Below are 27,738 nucleotides of genomic sequence, written 5' to 3'. Positions count from 1 at the left end.
TGCTAAATTTTTAAGGTATAGTCAACAATAATCATAAGCTAGGAGAATAATTCTTCGTATTCAAATTAAAATACTGATTGAATTACTTTATTTGAGGATAAGTGAGGTGACAATTACTCATTAGCATGCAAGGTGGTTAAGCTCAATTCTTCTGGACTGAATTAATCAAATGGAAATTTTGAAGAAAATAGTTCAAAAGAACAAAGTTAACAATAGACTAGCTGGATAAATCTTCATGTTACAACAATACACTTACAAGTAGTAACAATAGACTTAATTTAATAATCGTAATATAATGTTTATTCAACTAATTATTCATTTTAAATGGTCGTTTAATTTTGACATTTTTTTTTAAAAAAAATAAATAAATTTGGTGAGGGAGTGGAGGTGGTGTAGGATGCTTTCCCATTGTTGGTCCATAGGAAAGGACAAAGGAGGCATAGAAAACTTTTACAATCATTTAAATTTGCCCAACAAGCCCTAGCCAACGTCTTAAGAAATTGACTCAAACTTTTGGTACTTTTTTATTTTCCATTCAAAATTGAAAATTCCAACGTATACTTTCTTTTGCCCTTTATGCTAACAACTATTTACAATCTTCTTGTAAACGTTAGCTACTTTGCCAATAGTCTTTACAATATTGATCTAATTGTAATCTAGGTGTTGCAACTTGTACGTTAATGTCTTTGTGCAGTTGTGCCTCTACCTTTGATGAGCATATTATGTAAAACGTTAGTTGCTGATCGAAGTATATATTCAAAGATTATAAATGGACTTTTTTTATAAGATTCTGATCCCCTATTGAACAAAAGGTTTGCACGTGTCCACTTAGGCCCTATTCTGTTCACCTTAAAAAAAAAATATTAAGTAAAAATAATTTCAGTTCAGTAAAAATAAGTTCAGTTCAGTAAAATTAATTTCAGTTCAGTAAAAATAATTTCAATTTAGTAAAAATAAGTTTAGTTCAGTAAAATTCAGTTTTCTTAAAGAAGAATTATAATAGAACATCAGTAAAAATAATTTCAGTTCAGTAAAAATAATTTAATTTCAGTAAAAATAATTTCAGTTTAGTAAAATTAAGTTCAGTTCAGTAAAAATAATTCAGTTCAGTAAAAATAATTTCAGTTCAGCAAAATTAAGGTGAATCAAACAGTGCCTTACATTGAAAGATGCTAAATGTATATATACGTGATTTACAATTATTATTATTATTATTATTATTATTATTTTTTTTTTTAAAGTTTGCTATCTTGCATTTATAAAGAGTTTTAATTTGTAATTTTCTTTTACTTGTATCATATTGGGAAGTTTAATACAAATTAAAAGTTTATACATATATTTCATATAACAGTTTTGTTCATAAGTTACATAAATTTCAAATTTGTATTTAGTACTTTGTACCTACTCCATTACACCATTGTGGTTGTGACCAAAGTCTACACACACAAGGACCTTAAATAAAAATATTTGACTTAACATGTCTTAGTGTCTCACCCATATTCTATAGAGTCAAAAACAGAGTTACAACCGTCACCTCCAAACAAACGGTTCATCACTCAATCCACTATTTTTTTTTTATTTTTATTTAAAATTACAAAATCCAATCAACCCCACCCAAATAAAAGTAAAAATAAAATTAAAAATAAAAAAAAAGGTAAAAAACGGCAATATTATTTTGAAGTAAGAGAGTGTTCAATTTAACTCCCTCTTTCCCTTCCATCTCTGTCAGTCCAGTTTCTCATCATATTCGCCAACTTCCATGCTTTTCTTTCTTGCCACATTTACAAAATTTTATTTTATTTATTTATTTTTGATAAAAAAACAAACAAACATTTTTTTAGTCACATTTACTAATCCGATTTTCAAGGGTCATTAAATTTGAGTCACATCAAAATTCATGCTTAGTTAACCACCCAAATTTTCAATTATATAACTTCCCACATCAAAATTTAAGAAAGAGAAATTAGCAGAGATGCGGCAAGAGAAAAGCATTTATGGAGAAACTCCAAACAAGAATATTATGAAGGGATTAAAGGCTCTTCTTTCTAATGACTCTGATGACATCTTCACTGATCATGAACTTGCTCTTCGTAAAGCTGATGAAGCAGGTTCTTTTCTCTGTTTCTCTTCTTTCTCTTCTTTTTTTTATTTTTTTACTTTATTTATTTGGAAACGAGTTGGAGGATTCCTAATAGAATTTACTCGCGTTAATGCATGAGATATAAACTTGGGAGGTTAATGGGTAGATAGTTATTGGGGACTTACTCTGTAGTATTATTTTCAAAGTTAAATTATGTAGAATTTGAGTATTTTAAAAGTTGTATTAAAGTTAGAATTGATTTTTCAATTTATACATGGTAGGGATAGTTATCAGTAATTTTGAGTAAAGATGAGTTCAACACAACACGAATTGGCGAAATAAGCAATTGTTACATATATATAGAAATAGAATATTGCTAGTAGTTTTTAATGTACAAAGTATAACAAACCATAACCCTTAGGACCTCATTTATCATAAAAATATACAGTAATTATCTTACAAATGGAAAGACAATGCATGAAAGGCTGGTGTCAGTAGTATTGCATGAATTTAGTTTTGTTGAAATATTATGAGACCAAGATTTATTATACTATAAAAAAATACTAGGCCAGATGTAAGATGTTCAAATGTAATGTATGGGTTGCACAATTTACGGTGATCACGTGAATTGCATAAGTTTGAACGAACTGATATAAGTTAGGTGGCGCCACATTTATCACTATAATAATAATTTGATGAATTACTTGTACGTACAAGATAACAAGATGTAGATCCAAATTATTCATACTTCATATTTATAACTACTACTAAAAATTTAATTATACTCTAGTATGAAGTACAGGAGTATTAGGCTAGAATCAGCAACAATGTAATTTTGATATGTGTATCTTCTCTAGTTCTCTTAAAGGAGAAGTGTTCAAATTATTCTCCCTACTACCTACTTGATTGTCGTTTAATTCAATCTAACAAAGTGACGCGATGTAGAAATTTGTAACATACTCACATTAGCCTTATATTGCTCGGTGGTAATTTAACAAGTTTAACTTCCTACATTGTTGGAACCAGCTTTTAGAAGCATATTGTTACTTCTTAGTAACCAACTCTAAGATAAGGATTTTAAATTGAATTAAGAGTTTGCTTTGTCAACCAAAATGTATGTGTTTTCTTAGTTGCTGATTACTAACTTGAATTACTCGTATATTTTTATTGTTTTTAAGCTTACGTGTCCTCTTATAATTCATCAAAATCATAAATTCCATTTTATTTTCCTCGTTATAAATTAGGAAGAGAATATTTGGGAAAGAAATCCCAATAAAAAACACACTAGATTCTCTACGGTAGGAGTACAAATGAGGGACAATCAGATTTGTTTTTGTTCATGTTTAGACAAAAATACTGATCTAAGATGCTATTGGACAATGATTGTATTTGAAAAAAACAAGATGGGCCCAAAAAAGGGATAATGGGGCTCATTATGATGTTGAGCCGTTAAGGTGGGCCAGGCTGGCCCATTTGATTAGTAAGCAAATTAGACCAAGTGGACCCACAATTGGAATTGGATCCCTTTGTCCTTAATAAGTGCCGTTTTAGGTGGACTTGCCTTACTAATGAAGGTTGGGACCTCAACTTAATGATGATTAAGGAAGTATAATAATCTCTAAACAAAGAGGGTTAGACAGGATGATAGGCTAAAGCAGGGCAGAGAAAAAAAAGTTGGATTGTGGCTATGTCATAAGAAGATCACACCTTGTCACATGAGAATTTGGATGATATCAATTAGTATTACTTGTATATTATCATAATAATCTGACTGACTAGACGAATATGATTTAATAAATATAGACCATAATCTATGCTAAATGACAGCATGACATGATATGAGTATATGATCCAAATTGAACCTGATCCAAACAATTCGTTTGTCACCTCTAATACTACCATCCTTACAAACATCATGCCATTTTCACGCAATAGTAGTTAATATGGAAGCGCATCATTTGTGCAGCTGCAAGAAGGTATCAAGCAACAGGATGGTTAAGAGAAATGGACCAAGTAGCAAGGGACACCCTCTCAAAGAACCCTTCCGAAGAAGACTTTTGCATGGCTCTCCGCAATGGTCTCATCCTTTGTAATGTCCTTAACAAAGTTAATCCCGGTGCTGTCCTCAAGGTACATTGCCATTTACGGAGTAGAATTATTTTACTTAATTACGGAGTACATTTGTTATGTAGAGTTTTCATGGCTGTTTTTGTATTTTGTTTACAAGGTCGTCGATAATCCAGTGGTGACAGTGCAGTCCCCAGAAGGAGCAGCACAATCAGCCATTCAGTACTTTGAAAACATGAGGAATTTCTTGGTAGCTGTTGGCAATATGAAGCTATTGACTTTTGAAGCCTCTGACTTGGAAAAGGTTTTTTTCTTTTATTTGACAGGCTAACCTCAATCTAACTCATCCTTTCGGATGATGGAGGAGTCGAGTAGAGCTAATCACCTGAGTAGCTTGAATATCATCGTATTGTGTTACTTCCGCTCTTCCTATTGTCTTCATTTTGAGATAAGAATTTATTAACAAGAACCAACAAAGAATTTAAAAGTACATCCAAAGTACAAAGAATTTTTATATTAGGAATGTGGTTCATGAATGTCGTGTACTTACAACAGTGTGTGTGTGTCTGTGTTAGAAATTTGTAGCTGTATCATATCTAGCAATTGGTTATGTATCCGAATATACATATTCCAGTTATTTATCTCCTGAGGTTTTGGCGGGAATGCTTTGTCTTTAACACTATTATTTCTTATGTGCAGGGAGGTTCTACTAGTAAAGTTGTGGACTGCATTCTTTGCCTAAAAGGCTATTATGAGTGGAAACAAGCTGGTGGAATTGGAGTGTGGAGGTATGGTGGAACTGTGAGGATCACTTCCTTCTCAAAAGACTGTTCCTCCTCTTCAGTTGGCAGTGAAAGTGCTGATGATTCATTGTCGTCGTTTGATGAATATGAGTCATTACAACATGAACAACTATCAGAATTTCTTCGTCTTTATAGCAAGGTTACAAACAACGAAACAGAAATAGCAAAAGCATTGTGCATCCTCTTTGATCGCTATGGACTTGGGATATTGCAAGCTTATGTCAGTGAGAAGAATGGAATAGAGGATTTGCCTTTGAATTCAATGGTAGGTAAGATTTCTTCTGTTTTAGTTAGGTTTCTCTTAGTGTGTACCATGAAATGGTCTTTTTTTATTTAACCAAATTTTATCAAATGACACAAATTGTCAAGTGTTAAACAAATGATACAACTGGAAGTTAGTAACAGACTTTTGCTAATTAAGTGACTGGAAGTCTATAAAAAGTGATGGCAAAGGATAAGTCCTGGCGGTCAGACAATTATGCTTTGTGCAAGGGTAATCTATCGTTGATGCAATACAAACTCTTAATTTTATTTTCACTATACACCAACCCGTTGGTGAATAAATGTGCAGGTAATAGATACTGTGATTCATAAGGTTGTCAAGGATTTTTCATCAGTGATTGTGACTCAAGGTCTTCAGGTAGAGTTTCGGAATTTTAATGGAGCTTATATTTTGGCACATATAAATTTATTGTAGCCTTGTAGGAATAAGCCTCTTAAGGTTTACATGATATATGTTGTAGCTTGGGAATATGTTGAAGAAAAAGTTGAAAAGTGAGGCTACATCTTTTACACATGAAGAATTCTTGAATGCAATTTCACGGTATCTTGGCAACAAGAAGGCTGTTATGAAGTCTAATGATACAGCGGAATGTTGCATTTGTGGGGGAAGAAAAGAGGTTATCCGACATGAAATCAGTGATTCTACGAGCTACAAGGAAGTAGTAGATGAGCAACACAAACAACTTGTGGTATTCAATTCTAAACACATCTATCTCTTTCATGATGTCTTCACATTCAGTGATTTGGCTCTCTTTAAGTGATCAAATTCTAAATTGATTATTGTTTCCTTTTCTATCAATCTTTAGGAACTCAAGTCATCTTTAAAAGAGACAAAGGATGACGTGAATAGGGCTCAGTTCCAATGGGATGCAGAAATAAAAAAACTAGGTGAGATATATACGTGTGTGCATTTGATTAAATAGGAGTACAATAGTCCAGTGTATTCTGTTTCTTTTAACTACTTATCACCCTTATGTAATTAATCAATTGGCTCAGAGAATCATGTGAGGAGTCTTGAGGTCGCGTCATCTTCTTACTACAAGATTTTAGAAGAAAATCGTCAGCTTTACAATCAAGTGCAAGACTTGAAAGGTAATCTTACTTTGTATAATCTCTGGCATCCCTCTACTTGGAGTTGGTATTAAGTAAATTGAGAAACTAAAATTGTCATGAACTGTTGTTTTATATCATAGGATCAATTAGAGTTTACTGTCGAGTAAGGCCGTTCTTGCAAGGCCAATCTGATGGGGTATCAACTGTTGATCATATTGGAGAAAATGGAAATATAATGATTGTCCATCCTCAAAAACAAGGGAGGGATGCAAGAAAGGTCTTCTCGTTTAACAAAGTATTTGGAACAAATGCAACCCAACGTAAGTTTTACATCTTGCGCAAGAATATGCAATGCAGTACACTAGGCACTTTGTGGCCTTACCTATTGGATTGATATATTTTCATCTGTTTTGCGCACAGAGCAAATATATGCAGATACCCAATCATTAATCAGATCGGTTTTAGATGGTTTTAATGTTTGTATCTTTGCTTATGGACAAACTGGCTCCGGGAAGACATACACTATGGTATTGGTTACTTTGTATTCATCCTCACTTGCATTTAGGATATATGAATGATGAAATTCATTTTATTCACACCATTCTCTACAATATTTTTGATGCTTAGATTTTGCCTCGATTTCTTAGAATTCTTCCTTATGAAAACTGCATTTTTATTTTTGTCTAGAGTGGCCCTGATTTAACTGCAGAAGATACTTGGGGTGTCAACTACCGAGCATTGCAAGATCTGTTTCAAATTTCGAAATCCAGGGTTGACTTAATTGAATATGATATTGGAGTCCAGATGATTGAAATATACAATGAACAAGTCAGAGATCTCTTAGTTGTTGATGGCACTTCCAGAAGATATCCTTCAATAGCTTAGCTAATCAATAATTTAAATTTTTTGTATAAATCATCTTAAGTTACACTCAGAAACATTTGTAATGTGACTCCTTAATTATATCTACGTTAGATATTCGAAACAATTCTCAGCTTAATGGCCTCAATGTACCTGATGCATGTTTAGTCCAAGTTAACTGCACCCAAGATGTTCTTGACTTAATGCGGGTTGGATTAAAGAATCGTGCTGTGGGTGCAACTGCTCTGAACGAAAGGAGTAGTCGATCTCACAGGTACACTCTTCATTAAAATGATTGCTTGATTTCACTCCATCCTGTTCTGAAACAATTATGGTATTGCAGTATTTTAACTATCCATGTCCAAGGAAAAGAGTTGATCTCTGGTTCCATTTTGAGGGGCTGTCTTCATCTAGTGGATTTAGCAGGCAGTGAGAGAGTCGACAAATCTGAGGCTGTTGGAGAGAGGCTGAAGGAAGCTCAACATATAAATAAATCACTTTCTGCACTTGGGGATGTCATCTCTGCTCTTGCTCAGAAGAGTGCTCATATTCCCTACAGGAATAGCAAGCTTACTCAAGTCCTGCAGGATTCTCTAGGTAACCAGTTTAAAAGATGCCATACTTAAAACTTCAATTTTAAATATTTGAATAAAAATATTTTTTTGAGTACAGTATACTGTACCTCCATTACTCATATTTCTTAGAAAGCCATTGTGGCTGTTTTTATTTTTTTGTACTAGTATATATAAGTTGCAAGTATCTTCTGGTAGGAGGGCTGATTGATTGATAACTTAAAACTTCTCTTGTAGGAGGACAAGCCAAAACTTTGATGTTTGTGCATATTAATCCTGAATGTAATGCTATTGGAGAGACAATAAGTACCCTTAAGTTTGCAGAGAGGGTTGCCTCTATAGAACTTGGAGCTGCTCGAGCTAACAAAGAAACTACTGAACTTCGAGACCTTAAAACTGAGGTTGGTTTTTTATTTTATTTTTTCAAGCATTAAACATTGGGACATGGAGAAAATTAAATTTTTTTCTTCTCATATTGCAGATCTCTAATCTGAAATTAACATTGGAGAAGAAAGAAGCTGAACTGGAAAATCTGAAGTGTGCCAATGTAAGAAGCAATTCTCAATCAATCAATCAATCAATCAATCAAAGCCTTAATCCCAAAAGTGGGGTCGGCTAACATGAACCAAATTTGATTATTCCGTGTAGTCATCAACATAAATCTTTCTCCTCCATCCCTTACGATCCAAAACTTCATCCTCACGTAAATCCATGCACTTCATATCCTTCCTCACTCCTTCCAACCAAGTCATCTTTGGTCTCCCTCTTCCTCGTTTAATCCCTCCATGGTCCCACTCTTCCACTCTTCGCACCGGTGCACCCTCGGGTCTCCGTCTTACATGTCCAAACCAACGCAGACGATTTTCCCTTAATTTATCTACAATGCCCGCCACACCTACTTTCTTGCGAATAACCTCATTTCTGATTCTATCTCTTAAAGTGTTTCCACACATCCACCTTAACATGCGCATTTCCGTAACCTCCATCTTTTTAATATGCTCTTTCTTAGAAGCCCAACATTCTGTACCATAGAGCAACACTGGTCTTATGGCAGTCCTGTAGAATTTTCCCTTCAACTTTAAGGGAATGCTGCGGTCGCATAGCACTCCCGTGGCCGCTCTCCATTTAAGCCACCCTGACTTAATCCTGTGGGTCACGTCTTGATCAATGTCACCATTCTTCTGGATGATCGACCCTAGGTACTTAAAACATTCACTCATGGTCAAATCCTTTCCATCCAAACTCACCACTTCATTGCTTGTCCCCCTCTGAGTGCCAAAACGACATACCAAATATTCAGTCTTACTCCGACTTAGCTTAAACCCTCTAGATTCCAACCTTTGCCTCCATTGCTCCAACTTGACATTAACCCCATCCTTAGTCTCATCCACCAAAACGATATCATCTGCGAACAGCATACACCATGGAACCTCATCTTGAATTGGTCTAGTTAATTCGTCTAGAACCGTTGCAAAAAGAAAAGGGCTTAATGCAGACCCTTGATGCAATCCGATTGTAATAGGGAAATCTTTTGTCAACCCTCCGCATGTCCTCACATTTGTTGACACATCCCGATACATATCCTTAACTAGGTCTACATACCTTCGTGGGATACCTTTCTTCAACATTGCCCACCAAAGTATCTCTCTTGGCACCTTGTCATATGCCTTCTCTAAATCAATAAAGACCATATGAAGATCTTTCTTCTTTACCCTATAAAACTCCATCATTTGTCTTATCAAATGGATTGCCTCCATAGTAGATCTCCCAGGCATAAAACCAAATTGGTTATCTGAAATGCTTGTGCATGCCCTCAACCTTTGTTCAATCACCCTTTCCCACAACTTCATAGTATGGCTCATAAGCTTAATTCCTCGATAGTTAGAACAATCTTGAGCGTCTCCTTTGTTTTTATAAACCGGGACCAAGGTGCTCTTCCTCCAATCTTGTGGGATCCTTGTAGCCGTCCATATCTTGTTGAAAAAGTTTGTTAACCAATCAATACCAATCTTACCCAAACACCTCCACACCTCTATCGGTACCCCATCAGGGCCAACCGCCTTCTTAGGTTTCATCTTCCTCAGTGCAATCTCCACCTCTACTCTCCTAATCCTTCGCACATACTCCATGTTGATTTCTTCATCACTCATAGAGGTATCTCCTATCACAACTCCATTACTTCCATTAAATAATTCATCGAAGTACCCCTTCCACCTGTCCTTGATGCCCTCCTCTTGCACTAGGACCATTTGGTTCTTATCTTTGACACACTTCACCATGCCAATATCCTTCCTTGCCTCTTGTCTTCTCTTTGCCATCTTATAAATGATCCTTTCTCCCTCCTTGGAATCAAGCTTTTCATAAACCTCCTGATATGCCTTTTCTTTTGCTTGGCGAACAGCTGCCTTTGCCTTACTCTTAGCCTCCTTATACGCTGCAAAGGTTTCATCACTCCTACATTTTCCTAAGGCTTGGTAGCATTCCCTTTTTTGCTTAATTACTGCTTTCACCTCTTCATTCCACCACGAAGTATCTCTCTGTACCGAAGTTCTTCCCCTTACTTCCCCTAAGACCTCTTTGGCCACTCTTAGGAAACAGTTCTTCATTCGTAACCAGGTCATGTCCGGATCCACCTCTCCATCCCAATCCGCTTCTTCAATTACCTTTTCTGTAAAAACCTTAGCTTTTGCATCCCTTAGGGTCCACCATCTTATCCTTGGTTCTTCTTGTCTAACTTTTTTCTTCGCCTTCTCTTTCAGACGAATAGTCATTGCCAATAGCCGGTGTTGGGTGACCACACTCTCCCCTGGGATAACCTTACAGTTTATGCAACTTTGTCTATCTATGCTCCTTGTGAGCAGGAAGTCTATTTGAGTTGCATTTGCTCCATTCCGAAAAGTTATCAAGTGTGAATCCCTCTTCTTAAACCAAGTATTAGCCAAAATTAAATCATATGATTGGGCAAAATCCATAATAGCTTCACCACCGGCGTCCCTCTGCCCATACCCAAAGCCTCCATGGACACTCTCATAGCCATCTCGGCTCGCCCCAACGTGCCCATTTAGATCCCCTCCAATATATAACTTCTCTGAGTGGTGGACACCCTGCACCACCTCGTCTAGGTCCTCCCAAAATTGTCGTTTCTCTTCTGCATCTAAACCCACTTGGGGAGCATAAGCACTGATAACATTCACAATCTCCTTGCCACATAGCAACTTCAGCCTTATCAACCTATCGTTCTTCCGATAGACCTCGATCACCTCTTTTGCCAACCTCTCATCGAGAACCACACCAACTCCGTTCCTAGCTCCACCATTCCTTGTTCTGTGGCTCGTTTCTTGCCCAACATACCATACCTTATACCCCAAAACCAAGCCTCGAGCTCCTTCTCCTGTCCATCTTGTCTCTTGGAGGCACATGATGTTCACGCGTCATGTGCCTCCAAGAGACAAGATGGACAGGAGAAGGAGCTCGAGGCTTGGTTGCCATTTCACCGATGCATGTGCCAAGGCTTGTGCGACCAGTTGATGACAAAGCCTTTGAGGTATGATTAATTTAGTTAATAACCTCACTTCAATTAGAAGATTCACATAAAGCCTATTATATGAAAATGCGACAGGTTGTACTAATAATCTGACAAATTATATCTGAGAATGGTGTCATAACAATGAAAGTTATGTATTCAGGTCAGAAGCTGTTCTTCAGGGAAGCAGAGGAGGTCACACTTTCCCTCTGGCTTAAAGGAACATGAGACCATGCCAAAGATGCCTTTCATAGCTGAAGAAAAGCTTATGAAGCCTGGAAATCCAAGGTCCCCGTCTCCACCTGTTAGGAGGTCAATGTCTACTGACCGAGGAGCTCTCATTAGGAGTAGGCTTAAGCCTGAAATGACAGAAAAACCTGTCCCAAAGCTTCAATATCCAGCTAGAGTATCAGTGAATAAACCTCTTGGTCCACCATCAGCAAATCCATTAGTTGACCGGCATGATGGCAGCATCATGAGAGGCAACTTATTAGATCAGGAGAATGAACAACTCAAGCCTGTAAATACAAGGCAATTGTTGTCAGTGAGGAAAAGCAAGCATGATATTAGCAAAATTAAGGCCAAGAACCAAGCAGCGCCTAGGATTCCAAAGGTTGATGAGCCTGACACTCATGCCGGAGGAAAGATTGAAGAGGCTAGAGAGAGTGACTTTTTCGAGCCTGAAAATGAAAAGGGGTTATTCGCTTCTCCTGTCTATAGCAGCAATTCTCGGTTGAGGAAATTAAGGGCCAACTCTACTAAGAGTTCTCAGTATCTTGAACCAAGGTATGGCTTCTGAAATCCAACCTAAAGTGTATTTAAACTGTAAAAGCAATGTTTTACCACACATCACTACTCCCCCCCCCCCCCCCCCCCCCCACCCAAGGCATAATTTCATCAACTCGAAAACAGTAATATGTCATGTTGGGTGGATACTAAAAAAGAAGTAATCTAACTGGACGTCAGATTCTACTTGTAATCTGTGTTACATTGATTCAACTTGACTAATAAGTTATTAATTATCCGCATTCTTCCATGCAGAGGATAAGCAAATACAGTTGAAAACCAGCTTCTAAAAGAAAGCAACAATCCATCCATATCAGGGCTGAGGAGAAGTCAGTCTATACCGCGTGGAAAGTTTACAATTTTGCCTTAAAGACTTTCTTACTACACTGTTTTTTGTTCTTTTTTTCCCCCTTTGTATAGTGAGTTCAGTAGAAGCATGCCCAGGTATTTGTAGTGGCTGTATGTTGATGTCTTTGGTTGAGCTTTCCGAAATTTGAGTTTGACATGTAATCATGCTTCTAGTTTTTTATTACTTCATACCAATATTGACATTTTTGTGAGGTATCCATGTTTTCCATTCATGTCCTGCTTCAATTTAATGGAATATTTTCATGGTATCCTATACTTTTGTATAATTCACAAGGTATATATCCCTTATATCCAAGTTTGCATATGATACAATAATTGGAGTTTCAAAAGTCACCGTATTATTAAACATACTCAGTGTATCATTCCATTCTTATCTAGTAGAAAATGCAAGAGCTAACAAGTAACAACAACCAATGAATATTGAAATCAACCTATGTCATGACAAAGGCTTACAAGGTCTCCATTGCTTGACGGCAGAGCTAAGTTTCTCCGGCACAGAATCAGACCACAAATCCAACTCTGGTAACGGCCCTGTAAATGCCAAATAATTCCCACTCTCATTATCAGGCATCTTTTTCCAATTCACAAACTCCTCACCAAATGCTTCACACAATGCCTTAATTGTCAAGTTCACTTCCCACTCTTTTCCACCATTCAAAACCTGTTTCGCCCCGCCACAATTTACCATGATCCTCCCATTCGGCATGAGTTTATCCTTCATTTTAAGCCAGGTTTGTGCAACTTCCAACTCAGGAAGAACATCAGCATTAGCAAACAAGTCGACAATAATCCCTGCATAACCACCATCTACTCTTGCTGTAGGAGACAACGCGTCTCCTACACAAACTCGAAGAAAACCTCCATTATTAATACTGGATTCATTAGTTGTCACTTCCAACTCAGACATCCCAAAATACATTCTTGCTGGATCAATTAAAACATCATCTAACTCCCATCCATCAATAACCAGAAAAGGCCAAAACTCGAGCAATTGATGAGCAACTGTACCACCTCCTAATCCAAAAATGGCAATTGGACCACCTTCAGGAATGATTGCAGGCAAACTGGTAAATTCATCCCAATAAGAGTTGGTCCATTTTTGGCCTTTATACAATATACTATGCACATTTCCACTATCATCTAATAGTAATACTTTGGAATTTTGGGATTCTAAGATAACAATGTTGTTGTATTGGCTTCGAGTAGCTGTTAAAACTCGATACTGTTCTTGTTGTTGTTGTTGTTGGTGGTGTTCTGCAAGTGATGAATTGGCAGAAAAGCTTGAAGAGTAATGATTGGGTCTGGTTGTTTTGGTGAGTTTTGCAGGGGATATGAAGGAAAGAGGATTGCCTTGGTTTAGGAAGGATGGAGGAGACAGAGAGATGGGGTTGATATAGAGTGAAGTGGGTGAAAGAGAAAGAGAGAACATGGCTTTATCTTTCGTTTCTTCTGTAAAATGTAAATGTTAATGACGATTGGATTTTTGATGTTTCTCAAGTGGCACTTTAGGTAATACACCAAGATGTGAGGGTCATTTTATAATCGGCACTATTTCTTGTGCATAAATTCATAACGCCAAGTCATGGTTTTTGGCACTAACGTTAACACCGTTTGACGGACATTAAAGTGGTTGTAAACTGAATGTCTGTTTAATGTTCTCATAGTTGTTGTCTGAAGTTGTCTTAAGCCAAACACCCAAATTGATACCTCTGCCAAAAAAAAAAAAAAAAAAATCATATTCATAAGCGCGAACTAAAATTTTAGGGGTTTGCAATTGTCTGCGATTGAAAACGCAAACATGTCGAGAATGCCTGCAACAAATTTGATAAACAAGCTTTCACTAAATCTTCACCCTCGCTATGTTTCTCTTCCATGGTACTTTCTCTTTCTCTTTCTCTTTGATAATTTATTTGTTCTCGTTTAGCAATTGTTTCTCCATTTCTAAGTTCATAGCTTTCGCACCAAGAATTAAAAGGAGTGTTATTAGATGCTTTTCACATAAGGCAGATGGCCCAGAATTACCAGTTAGATACATTCCTAAGAAACACCGAGCTGTGGAACAAGCAGGATGCTCTTCTTCAGGGGACAAGGCTCCCATAGACAGGATTCATAACAAGTCTTGTTCGAGTAATGGTATACGTAGACATAGGGTCATTCATCCTCGAGAAAGTAGAATTGATCATGAGCCGTCAAATGTATCATTTGTTGAAACACATGGTAATCATATCACAACTATACCTTTTTTTTTTAAACAAAAAAAATAAAAATAAAAATAAATTATGTTCATTTTGTTTATAGGATTTTATTTTATGATGTAATGGCTTTGCTCCCCACTTATGGGATTAAGACTTTGATTGATTGATATAATTGCTTTGCTGATTTCATGCCTTTTGAGCTCTATGTAGTTCCAGGATTGAATGAAGTCAACAAACGTGCTAAGATAGCTGTGGAGAGTTCAGAAACGGAGTCTGTAAATACCTTTCAGGAGGCTGTTGAGTATATGAATGTGCCTAATAAAGCTGTTCAGGAATTACAAATTTTTAAGAGGGATGTTCGAGGTCAAGGGTGCAAATTAAATCAAGGGAACTTCAACTATAATGGAGCAATGGACTCTGAATATTTGGAAGGGTTTGAAGAAGATGTTGAGGAACCAATCGAAGGCCTTGAAGCAGAACTTTATGATGGGATTGATGAAAGCAAACAGAAAAGGTCAAAAATCTGCAGGACTAAGCAAGACGTTGAGAAAAAGGCTGTTGAATTACTCACAAAAAGGTCTTTGGTGTTTTCTAAAACCATTACACCCAATAAAAATTGGTTGAAACCTAGATGTCAATAATGCTTAACGTATTTGTTGTTGCTAATTGTGTTTCTGATGCTTTTAGAGCATTTACTGGAGTTGAGCTACGGAAGAAACTTGTTGCAAAGGATTTTCATGTTGATGTTGTTGAGGCAGTAGTAAGTGATTTCCAAAATAGGTAGGTTTACCTTCTTTTCTGTTGTCTATGGAATAATTTCTTGCTTATCTGGAGAGAAATACTCGTTTTTTTTTTTTTTTTTTTTTTTTGAACTGACATATTGTAGGATTTGCAATGCATTATGTAGCACACTTATCAGTCATTGATTACTTTTCATTCACTCGTGCTTCTTACTGTATCTTTATACCTATATTTTTCTTTTTAATGGAGTTAGTTCTAATTTGTTGCAGAGGGCTGATTAATGATAGCCTGTATGCGGAAATTTTCTCCAATTCTAGATGGAAGTCTTCAAGTTGGGGGCCAAGGAGAATCAAGCAAGTAAGCTTCTTTCTTGATGACTAGTATCTTTATATAAAATATTTATTAGATGTTTAAGGTGTCCTTTAATCTGTTAATGAAAATTTACCATTTGTACTTCATTTTTTTCCCTTGTTGTGTGCTGTGTTCTCTATTTTTTGTTTATCTGTTTGTTTGTGTTGGGGTGAGCGGGTGCTGAGGGTTGTATAAGATAGTACTGGGGCTGGGAGTGGGAATGCTCTGAGATTCTGCATGTTTATTTGTTCCACTTATGCACTGCAGCATTTGTTACCCAATTAGGATTTTAAACTTAAGGAATATTTCAATTGAGTGCATAAATGTATGGCCTCAAGGATTAGTTTGACTTCAGACGTTCTGTGAGTGAATAAGTTGGCCTTTGACAACTATGACAAGTTACCTAGAATGTTTACGACAACTTTACGTAGTGCATGTTTGGTTTTAGGGATTTTTTTTAGTTCTGACTAACTTCCGGGAAAGCTGATATCATAACCATCAGAGGAGTAACTAGTATGTTGAGAATTAGGAAGCCTTAATCTTTCAGCTTTTAGTAAACATCTGGTATCGTAAAGTATTTGCTGCAATAAAGTTGCAATAAATTTGGGCTACCCTTATGATACTTGATAAGGCTATCCAGAGTATAATTTACTGTTCAAAGAACTATCTAGCCCTGGTTATGTGAAAATCTGATATTTGGAGGGTGTAGATCAGCAGCATAATAGGAGATTTGTTTTTTTTTTTTTTTTTTTTCATTTGTTAAGTAAACTAATATTAAGGAAAGGGGATAATTGTACTATAGGGTAGTTTTTCATTGACTGCTGTAAACATGTGTTGAAGATCAAGTGAGCTGAGTCTAACTAGGGTCATGAAAAAGAGAACTGAAAAAAAAGTTGATTTGGTCTGTGTTTGAGAGCAAGGTTTTGAAGCTCAAATTAATTCCATATAAGTTCAGTTTGCTGAGGTTTGGTAAGGGAGTTGATGTTGAGGCTTTTGCTAATGGTGTGCATCTGAAGGAGGAAGAGGGGGGGTGTCAGAGAGACAGAGGAGAACTTTTTATATACTGTTATCTTTTCATTGGCTATATTATGCAACATTTTGAGTGAAGCAATGCTGTTTGTTGGAATCAGGCACTTGTGAAGAAGGGCATCAATGAAGGTGATGTAAAAAAGGCAGTAAAACAGGTTTTTGAGGATGGTGAGGAATGTGATCTTAGGTCGAGTACAAAGTTGTCAAATTCTACATTACAGCAACTATATGTGCGGGCCTCCAAGCAGTGGCAACTTTCCCAGAATGTACCCCATGAGACACGAAAGGCAAGGATTATAAGGTGGCTTCAATATCGTGGGTTTGACTGGGCTGTTGTTAGCATCATTTTGAAAAAATTAGAGTCCAATTATTCTCCTTAGGACATACCATTGTAACTCTCTTTTCCTAGATGCCCTCAGCAAAAGTCAGCCATTTTTATTTGCCTTTAAGCCAAATTTTCTAGACATGAATACTTCGTGTAAAAATGTATTTAAATTATATTGCTTATCTAGTACATTCACATTCACTATGAAATTTTCCGTCGTTACATGATGAGATCTATCATGTCAGTGTCTATTCTCATGCATCAGTAAACTACTATGATATTAAACTAGTCACTTCAATTGAGCCTTTGTGTTGCTCCTAGTTCATAGATATTAATATTATAGCGCAAATTAGTAACAGTGCTGCCAGTGGTCTGGTTCTGGCCTTGCTGGTGCCGGGTGGGTCATGGATCAAGCTCTCCCAGCACAGCAGCCTGGTCTGACTGCTTTGTGGACAAACCTTGATCCCTCCCCGCCACAAACCTGACCCAACCCACATGCCTGTGCCCCTAGCCAGCACTAGCGCTAGAAAAAAGAAACAACTTATTGGGAGGGGGTGTGGGGGAGACCGGGAGACTATAGATCTGCCGACTCTAAAAGGCTAGTTCTGTTGAGAAATAGTCTCATATGCTTGGATAACTTTTGAGTTGTGACCCCTCTAAGAGGCTAGTTTAACAAAATGAAACAGTGCATGGGATTTACTAATTCAAAATGTACCAACGTGGAAGAGGAACTTACGTTAATGTTATGTGGTTTGCCTTAGATTTGGGATGTTTAGTGGTCAAGTTGGTTTCAGCTTTGGATAGGCGACGTATTGAGTCACTATTTTGCTACTATTATGATCCTTAACCTCTCTTATTCATCACTTCTTTTTCTGTTGGACTTATTTGAGATGGAATAATGGAGTTAGAATTATTGAAACCGTCCATAAGCTTGGTTAGAGAAAGCATAACATCTCAGTCCCATTGTTCCCTTTTGCTTATCCTTTCCTCATTTTGCATACCACATGATCTTTAGACAATGTGAGATTCTTTTTATTACAGAAATGCGAAGAAGATTATTACTCCCTTGATCCAGAATTAATCTGAGTTCTCTCTTATTTTTTCATAACTCTATTAATTTATATCATGGGGGAAAGGGATAGATTTTATTTATAATAGAGGAGCCTAAGCAAAAATCTTGAATCTCCAAAGTTTCCATTTGTAGATGACCTTCCACATGAGGTGGGGTGGCGGTTAGGAATGTGTTTTTGGGCCCTATTACCTCCGCACTCTTTGGCATTACCCTGCTATCTACTTCATGTTTGGATGGGGTTGGAAAATCTTGACTTTTGGGTGAGGGGGGAGTCTTGTGCTGTTAAAGCTTTCAAAGCTCTGTATGTTTAGCTGTATTTTATTTTTGGAGGGATGATAGGTATGTATGCAATATATCTATAGATAAATGTGTACCTCCGATATTGGACATGTAGGGGTGTATCGAGGAGAGTCCATGGAAAATACGGAGGCATTTTGTAATATCGTAGGGTGATTTAACTTATTACCATATGGTCCATATATAATTTAAATATCATCAATATTTGTTAGTTGTATCAGAATATCTATAAATATTGATGATGCTTTCCTTTGTGACTTCGTCCATCTAAAGTGTTATTATGACTCAATATTGGTGTTCTTGCTCAATGGTTTAGTCATATTAGTTGTATCAGAATTAATTGAATTGTGCTTTGCTCATGATTTGATACTCGCATTTCCTTCAATTACATGCTTAGGCATGTGATCTAGCCTCTTCTAGGCAAAACTAGTTTATGTGCGTACTTACCCTTGCTAATCAAGATTAGCATTTACCTTAATAAAAGGAAGGACCCTTGAAACTCACATGCCAGAGAAGAAAGATAGGAGCCTTGAGATGGGACCACGTGACCCCTACTTGAGGGAAGAATATCAAAGGAATCTCATTCTCTGTTGCATTAAATTCTAATTAACAACAATCCAAACTCACCAATCATTGAACCCATTTCTCCATAATTTACCTTTGATATTCTATCATGGCTAATTTCTTGGTTTATACATCACTAGAAATTTAAGCCATTTCCTTCTCTTAAGGTGACATTCCTACATAGCATAAGACATTGTTAAGACATATCAGAAACAATTTAATCTTGCCGAGCTGTTAAAATACTACTCGTGCGTTACAAACTTATGGTACAAATTACTGCTAATTATTACTATAATCTACAAGCGCCTAATAATAGTATTGTGTAAGATATCACATTCTTAGCCTTAAGGAGAACTACCTGTCTTTGCCCTTCTATCTGCTCTATTTAATTCTTCAGCTGGGAAATGTACAGAACAATGGCTTCATCTTCGGATTAGAACCTTGGTTAACACAAAGAATCGTCAGAGAAAGCAAATGAGTTGTTAGAAGACCCTTGGCTGACCACATTTCGTTTAGGAGAAGGTGTTGGTAGAGCTTGCACAGCCCCTTTGGCTAAATCAGGCTCTGGCCTAGCATTATCAACATGTCGAATCTCCCTTAGCATTGCTACAACATCCTTCATTGAAGGACGATCATCAACTCGAGTACTGACACATAAAAACGAAACAGCCAAAGTCTGTACCACCTCATGCATCTGAGGATCAGCTCTTCCTCTGAGTTTGGCATCAAGAATGTCAGCTGGATCACCTTTCTTTTGCAGGTGATCTCGGACCCATTGAACTAAATTGGCTCCCCCTGGCAATGTTGGGTCCAGTGGATGTTTTCCTGTTAAAACCTCAAGTAAAACCACCCCAAAACTGTAGACATCACTTTTCTCAGTCACTTGATGCACTGAAGCAAGTTCTGTAATAAAAGAAGAAAAAAAAGTTTCAGAATCAGCAAATTTCCATAGTAATGATCATAAATGAAAATATCTAAATGATGTAAAACATACCTGGTGCCATATAACCATAGGAACCAGCAAGGTGTGTTCTTTGATTGATCTTGGAACATCCGTTGCTTGAATAATCAATAAGTGTGGCTAGCCCAAAATCAGCAAGGTAAGGCTCAAATCTAGGACCCAACAACACATTCATGGCTTTGACATCCCCATGTAAGATTGCTGGCACACAGTCATGATGCAAATAAGCAAGTGCGTGAGCCACCCCAAGAACAATGTCATATCGTGCCTCCCATTCTGCTCCTCCACCCTTCACAACACCGTGAAGGAGAGAGCTTAAGCTTCCGTTTGGGAGGTAATCATAGAACAGGAATTTGAGGTTCCTGTTAGATCCCCACCCTAAAAGCCGGACTATGTTCTTGTGGCGGATAGAGCCCAAGGTCTGAATTTCTGACTTGAATGCCCCTATTTCATCTGTAGACCACATCTTTTTAACTGCGAGTGTCTCCCCATTAGGCATAGCTACCTTGTACACAACTCCAGAACTTCCTGTTCCTATTACATTTGCTGAAGTCAAGTTGTTGATGACATCTTCTATTGAGAACTCCATCTTTTGGTAGAGAGTCAATTCCCAAGTGTCATCTTCTATCGAATTTTGATCAGCTAGCCTAGCACGGACTTGCATATAAATTCCTAGTAAAATTAGAACCACACTTATACTAACCAGGATTGGCAAGGCTAACTTCATTGTGTACCGGGCTTGCTGGTCATGTTTATCTGCTTTGTTTGCTATCCCATCAGATATGTAAAGGGCCTTGTTCCCAGCAACGTTGCTGAGAGGGAGTTTATGAAAGAAAGGGGTGTCGGGTAACTGCCCTGAGAAATCATTGTTGGAGATATTTAAGGAAACAAGGTTTTGTAGGCTTGCTAGGATATCCAATTTGCCGGTGATCTTGTTGTGAGAAAGGTCTAGAACTGCTAGTTTAGTTAGGCCAGAGAATTGGGTTGGAATTTGTCCTGAAAATTGGTTATAGCTAAGGTTTAAAGAGATCTCCAATGCTGGGAGTTGACCCAGTTCATTTGGTATTTCCCCTGAAAACCCATTATTCCCAAGGTCCAACAATTGTAGTTTGTTGCAGGATAAAATTTCAGCAGGAATTCGACCAGAGATTTGGTTGTTACCAAGATTAAGCTTAGTCAACTCATTCATAGAGCCGATAGAAGGTGGTAGTGTACCTGTGAGCCTATTGTCTGATATGTCTACAAACTGTAGACTTGTTGGCAATGCATCTGGCAAGGAGCCTGTGAGCCCATTCGAGTGCACGTCAAAGAATTCCAGGCTTGAGCAGCCTGACAAAGAAGGTGGCATACTTCCAGTGAAGTGATTCTTGCTTAAATCGAGGAAATTTAAGCTCTTCAATCCCCCAATTTCGGATGGAACAGTACCACCCAGTTTATTACCATTTACCCGGAACCTGTACAAATTTGTACAGTTCCCTATATCAGGTGGTATGAACCCTGATAATTCATTTGAAAGTAGAAGCAACTTGGTGAGATTTCTTAACCCGAAAATTTCTCTGGGTATTGGACCAATCAGACTATTGTAAGAGAGATCAAGTGCTTGCAGCTCTTCGCACTGAGCCAGGCTTGTGGGTATTTTCCCTGTGAGCTTATTCTGCCAGGCAAAGAAGAGAGTCAAGCTCTTCAAGTCGCCAATACTTTCCGGTATCCCACCTGTGAGTGCGTTGTTGTCGACTTCTAGGTGAGTGAGGGCAGTGCAGCGAGTGAGCTCCGGAGGTATGGTTCCTGATAGCTGGTTCACACTTAGCTGAAGCTCTTGCAAACCTGAGAGGTTCCCGAAACTTCTCGGAATGCTTCCTGTGAGCAAGTTCTCAGAGAAGTCTATGACAGACAGATTTGAGCAGCTCCCAAGTTCATCAGGAATAGTACCCACAATACTGTTCTGCCATAGAAGCAGATTTTGAAGCTTTTTCAGCTCCCCTAATCTCTTTGGAATTGAACCTGATATTGAGTTTTGATACAAATACAGGTTCTGCAATTCAGTGCAGTTCCCAATCTCTTCTGGGATTGGGCCAGACAGTAAAGAAGTGTAAACTGCAATTGTCTGGACTTTCTTTAGGTTTCCTATCGATTTCGGTAGGCTACCAGAGATGCTGGTTTCAGCAATCCCAAGCATAACCAAGTTACTGCAGCTTCCAATCTCAGCTGGTAGTTCCCCCTTGAGATTCTGATTCCCACCTCCTCGAAACACTTCCAGCTTCTGCAGCTTCCCGATGCTAGGTGGGATTTCGCCGCTCAGTTGATTGTCGTAGATGGTAAGATAAACAAGGCTCGAGAGGTTGCCAATGTCTGAAGGAATGGGGCCTGTAAGATGGTTGGTATGAACAGAAAGAGTCTGCAACCTCTGCAGCCTGCAGATTTCATCTGGGATTTCTCCTGTGATGGCGTTGTCACTGATATCAATCAATGTCAAGGCCTCATAATCACCAAACTCCTTCGGAATTCCGCCTGTGAGATTTGTGGAAGACAATATAATTGTGTTGAGAGACTTAAGGGGTTGTAAAGTTGAGGGCAATGGACCTTGTAAATCCATTGACTGTAAACTCAGCTGAACAACTTCTCCTTTGTCGTTGCAGCGAATCCCAAACCAATGGCAAGGGCTCAAGTCCGACGATTTCCATGATTTGAGAGTGTCTGAGGAGGAGTTTAAGGTGTTCTTCCATGACAGAAGAGCTTGGGCTTGGTCATCAATAGAATGACAAGAATGGAATAAAAGGAAGAAATTGAAAGAAAGAAGAAAGAATGTGCAGGAGAAAATACAAGTATTATTACTAGAAGAAAGTGAGAAGAGATTGCTTAGTTTAGCAGGCATTGCTGGTGAGAGAGCATAGAGAGAAACAGGGGAGATTAAACTTTGGGATTATACAAATGGGAATGGGGGGAAACCCCATGTTTTGTTTATAGAACAAAAACCCACAAACTCCAGATTACTTGCACTTCAATTTTTTATATTATTATTATTTTTCTTCTTTTGTTGTATGTCTCTTCTTGCTAACTAAGGATGCTGATTTTTTTATTTTTGTAAAGGGGTCCACCCTTTAATAAACATATTGTAGTCATATTATCTCTTTCTTTTCCCCACCTTAATTTTGTTTTTATCAATTTTAATAAAACAGTACCTTTTTTGGAATTTGGTTTCTAAATGTAATTATCAACTGTTTATGGCCATAAATTACCACAGGAGTTTTAATAACGGTTGTACCATGTGGATTAACAACCCTCTCACGTCCGAATTAGATATTATTAGATCATACTTGATGTTTTATGATCGGCGAGAAAACTTTGGTTGTACCACCTAGAATTTACAACAGTTGAAATCTTGTAGTTGATATATATACCCGAACTTGATATGAAAAATGTGAAGTGTGTTTAGTGATCTTCGAAAAGATATGGGTTTTGTCCCTTTAATTTGTTCTCCAATTATATTTTGGCAATTTTCTTTTATCTTGTTTCTAACTTCAGAAATGAATTTGCTGTGTTTTTCCTATCATCTGTTTTATGTTCTGTCCTCTGTATCAAAAGCTATCATTGACAGTTAAGATATATGAAGGCTTTTACTTGTCTTTTGCTTCTTATTTTGTTCATTTGGACCACTATCTCCTTAATAACATTTAATTAATCTCCATAATAATATACATTTCTATTTACATTCTTTAAGTATTAATCCAATTTATGTTTATTTATAAATCCATAAGTATAGATAAACTAAATGAATGAAGTTGGCCCATCAAGTTTAGTGGTCACATTTAGGATGAGTTGGCCATGTGTTAGTTTGTTTGTTACTTGTAAGTACTCTCCCAATAACTTTCTAATGAATAAAAGAACTTAATTTCTGACAATAAAATGGAAGAAATTCTCTGCTACTAGGATAAAAATAAATAGTTTTTAACAAGATGTAGAAGTAAAAAGCTGTTAAGCAACAGGTTAATGAGGTGTAAATCCACGTTCTTTAATTTATCTCATAATCACTCACCCCATCTAAGATACTAGCGAGTTACATATTTTGTTTTTTTAATGTCGATAAAAAATTCACATTAAAAAAGTAAAAGTTTAATAGAAGCTTGTGATTGACGGTCTTTATAGTAAAATCATGTTATATCCTTAACTATGCTAAAACAACCGTATACGACTATATGCTGCATATCGACGAAGGAAATTAGTTACTATAGATCCAAGATTTGTTATAAAATTAAATAAAAAAGTTAGAGATGTAGATGTTTACATTTTTATACATTGATGATGGTTAATATGTCATGGAATCTGCAAGAGAAGTGAACTGCACATGGAAGCAAAGAAGAGTAAGTAAGAAATTAAGTATTTTTTTCAGTTTTATGCATAATTATTCTTTATTAGTGTTGTTTTATTGCATGTAGTTGCAGATCTTGTCATACTGTCGGCCCTCCCTTTGTTGTGTAAAGCATTATTAAAAAGAAAATTACAGGAAAATTATTTTAAAAGCTGCCTTCTGTTCTTAGAAAACTAGAAAGGAGGGACAGCAGTACATCAGGTAAGATTTTTCTTAATTATTATGCTGATTTATTAACATACTAAGATCAAATCTTTTATTTTAAATGAATTGGCTCAGTTTACTTTCCTCCATTTTGTGTAATATGAGAATTAACATGTAAAATTACGCGCTTGTTTAATATTAAATTGTAAATATGTAATATATATTTTAATGAGAATTAACATGCATAAAAGTCATAAAAGTCATAAAATTTTCTAGTATTACATATGAAGTATAATTTAATTTGAGTTGATCGACGAGGAATATGATTTATCTAGCTTTCTTAAGGAGGGCTTGACTTACTATGAGTTAGAAAATGATTGACAGTATAAACAAAGTGAATTTACTCATTTATATTCTTGTAAAAAATAGAAGAATCCAAGCTTAATATTTTATTATAATTATTATTTTTTTTTTACTTCTTCACAATTGTATTGTGTGAAATTAATTTTGTGGAAGGAAAGAAAATGATGTGTGAGAAGGAAAAGGGAAATGAATAATGTATATTGGAAAGGAAAGTTGTAAACAGAGAAATGTCAGAGCAACTTCAAAGGTTAACACCTCTTCTTCAGCTTTGATTTTCAATGAGAAAAAAAGGCATACTATCTTTTTAGTGTAAGCAGAACATAAATTCTGATATGTTCTTAGTTTGTGCAATTAAACATTTATTTCTCCATACCTCTCATCATAAGAAGTCATGTGCTTTTGCAACAAAGTTTGGAAATTATAGTTCCAAAAATTATTGGACATTTTCAAAGCCAATGAATTCTTTTGATGTTTGGATTTAGGGCTTTTAGAACTGAACTCATTGTATGATTGATCTTCATTATTGCATTTTGTTTGGTTTTTAATACTACCTCTGTTTCTTTTTAGTTGACATGTTTTGACTTTAGCACTATTCATATACCTCCCTTTGATCGTATTTTGTGTTCTATACGTAATGAAAAATATAGTCATGTGGGATCTTGTTAGATTCGTCAAGTTATATACTTTCAAAGTATCAACTTTTCATAATTTTTGCTTATCGATAATTAAAGATATTTATGATTGAATAAGTGCATTGACAAACGTGACTAAAGAAACGTGTCAACTAAAAAGAAACGGAGAAAGTACACATCATTGACCATTATACTGTAATAAAATATTGATAATAATTGTAAAATCTTTATATCTAGAAAATTTACATTAAAAGAAATTTTTAATATGATCTACTACTTATATTAGAAACTAGTTTTGGATTGAACTTATTTCATATTCTTCCTTGTAGTTGTGTAATTATATTTTGATTTTAATTGTGGGTGCAAACTCCTAGCATTTCCTGACAATTAAACAATATGGAGTAATAAAGTAGGGTCTGTTCACTTCAGCTTAATTTCAGTTCAGTTTAGTTCAGTTCCAATCAGTTCAGTTGAGCTCTTAATTTCCTTCTCTCATAAAATATTCATTTCATCTCTATTTAGTTCAGTTCAACTCCAATCAGTTAAGTTCAGCTTCAATCAACTCAGTTTAGCTCAATTCAGTAAATGTGAACAAGCCCGTAGTTAAACACGTTTACTGTTTACATGTTTAACATTGATGATGGCGCGGGAATGTTGATACGTGCAAACAAAAGAAATGAACATTCACTTTTGTCCGAAACAAAATGCACTCACCTCAAAACCTCAATACCATTCTTGTATTCAGATTTCTTGGGATCGCTTATGATGGAGCACTATTTTTATAAAATATTTATAGTTGATATTAAGACTCTATTTCATTCAATTTATGTCAGCTTAAATCCAAAAGCAAATTTATTTGAATTAATACAAAGTTATTTAATATATGTGATAATGTGAGCTATACGCGACTTTTATTACTGGTATTCATTTAAAAAAAAAAAAAAAAAACAAAAACAAAACAAAAGTTACTATTATTTTTTGAGAAAGGAATAATTTGCAACTCAAAGTATAAAAATGAAAGAGATAGAGTATACTCCATTTGAATACTAAAGTCACATGAGCATGACACACCCCAACCCCTACAAATCTTGAGAGTAAGAATCAATAAGCAATAATGCATGCAACGCACCTCATCTTACCTTATACTAAAATCAATAATCATTGATATTGTAATTAAGAATCTGATCTAAAATGAAATTAAAATGAATCTTGGACTAGTTAGCATGTAATCACATGAGGGGATCATAGATTAGTCTTTTGTATTATATAATATATGATGATTATGATTATTTTTAAGCCAATCAAAGTCAAGGATCTAATGCCAATTTGGCTACTTAGAGAAGTCATGGCTTCGGCACGTGATAGTCTACATATATTAAGGGTCGTATTATTATTTTTATTCTTCAACGTTATAATATTTTCATAAAGAAAGATTAGAGCTAGTTGGATTTATTTATTTAAAATTTTGAGGATTATGCAAAAAGCAAACAAACAAACAATAATGCACATCTGCATACTAACCCATGTAACATCCACCATTATTGAACATTTGAAATTTTTTAAATTGTGTTTTGTTTTTAAAAGAAAAAGAAATATCACTAAGATGAAATGTTGTGAAATTTTCATCAATTTTTGTTTTGACGATTGAAAGTAGGTATCATGAATTCATTTTAGGTTTATTATTCGTTTTTTAAAACAATAATGTTGTGAAAAAAGGTATCATGAATTCATGACATGCAGAATTGAAGCTTTATTATTCGTTTTTTTAAAAAATTGCCAATATGTACAATGACTTTTTATAATGACATAACCTTTTTTTTTCGAGGAAAATATAATGACATAACCTACTACGAACTATGAAGTATAATTACTTTTCGTTTCTTTTAAAGTTTTCACGAGTATGAATATTTGTGACTCAAATCACTATTTAAAATTGCTCAACATCTATTCAATTATTTGGATTATGAAGATAATTCTTCATATACTAGAATTACTCTAGAAAATGTAACTTTATTTAGGTTGTTATTAATCTGTTGAAGTGCTGATGACATTTAGCTCAGAACAGAAAGAGCACGTAGTCTTATGAAATAATTAAGATAATAATATTAGAATTAAGGAAGAGGAAATTAAAACTCTATTATTGTACTTAAATTTTATACAATTGTATAGTAATTTGGTGGAAATCTGATTACTAAAGACAATGGAGTTTTTCCTTTATGAGACCAAAAAGGAGGTGCACGTGCATTTCCTACTCTTTGATTAAGGGTACATTAGATTTATAATTAGCAGTTTAGCATTAAAA

The 27,738-nt window shown here is 36.0% G+C and overlaps 3 protein-coding genes and 1 pseudogene across 4 annotated transcripts; 2 read left to right on the top strand and 2 right to left on the bottom strand.

Moving 5' to 3' along the window:
• The first annotated feature begins 1,729 nt into the window (after positions 1 to 1,729).
• On the top strand, positions 1,730 to 12,524 carry LOC145604479 (kinesin-like protein KIN-14F; annotated as a pseudogene). Its single transcript, XR_014104936.1, has 19 exons — positions 1,730 to 2,108; positions 4,047 to 4,210; positions 4,308 to 4,451; positions 4,847 to 5,215; positions 5,522 to 5,590; positions 5,694 to 5,921; positions 6,039 to 6,120; positions 6,229 to 6,324; positions 6,426 to 6,605; positions 6,706 to 6,812; positions 6,973 to 7,151; positions 7,256 to 7,420; positions 7,490 to 7,743; positions 7,956 to 8,119; positions 8,200 to 8,282; positions 11,178 to 11,262; positions 11,405 to 12,027; positions 12,283 to 12,356; positions 12,448 to 12,524. The product of XR_014104936.1 is annotated as a kinesin-like protein KIN-14F (transcript).
• A 308-nt stretch (positions 12,525 to 12,832) lies between these two features.
• LOC145604478 (uncharacterized) lies at positions 12,833 to 13,825 on the bottom strand. The gene has a single exon (XM_081660363.1). It carries the CDS (start codon positions 13,823 to 13,825, stop codon positions 12,833 to 12,835), a length of 993 nt encoding a protein of 330 aa, XP_081516489.1.
• A 423-nt stretch (positions 13,826 to 14,248) lies between these two features.
• Positions 14,249 to 17,127, top strand: LOC145605899 (uncharacterized). The gene is made up of 5 exons (XM_081661964.1): positions 14,249 to 14,613; positions 14,802 to 15,168; positions 15,279 to 15,371; positions 15,602 to 15,689; positions 16,814 to 17,127. Exons 1-5 carry the CDS (start codon positions 14,256 to 14,258, stop codon positions 17,090 to 17,092), a joined length of 1,185 nt encoding a protein of 394 aa, XP_081518090.1. The 5' UTR covers positions 14,249 to 14,255; the 3' UTR covers positions 17,093 to 17,127.
• A 1,921-nt stretch (positions 17,128 to 19,048) lies between these two features.
• LOC145604585 (uncharacterized) lies at positions 19,049 to 22,971 on the bottom strand. The gene is made up of 2 exons (XM_081660473.1): positions 19,965 to 22,971; positions 19,049 to 19,873 (listed from the first exon to the last, which is right to left on the bottom strand). The coding sequence occupies exons 1-2, from the start codon at positions 22,801 to 22,803 to the stop codon at positions 19,416 to 19,418; spliced, it is 3,297 nt and encodes a 1,098-aa protein (XP_081516599.1). The 5' UTR covers positions 22,804 to 22,971; the 3' UTR covers positions 19,049 to 19,415.
• Positions 22,972 to 27,738: the final 4,767 nt, after the last annotated feature.

The sequence above is a fragment of the Chenopodium album genome, chromosome 22, assembly GCF_948465745.1.
Source record: "Chenopodium album chromosome 22, dcCheAlbu1.1, whole genome shotgun sequence".
Taxonomy (NCBI): Eukaryota; Viridiplantae; Streptophyta; class Magnoliopsida; order Caryophyllales; family Amaranthaceae; genus Chenopodium; species Chenopodium album.
This window is presented reverse-complemented; position numbering and strand designations above follow the sequence as displayed.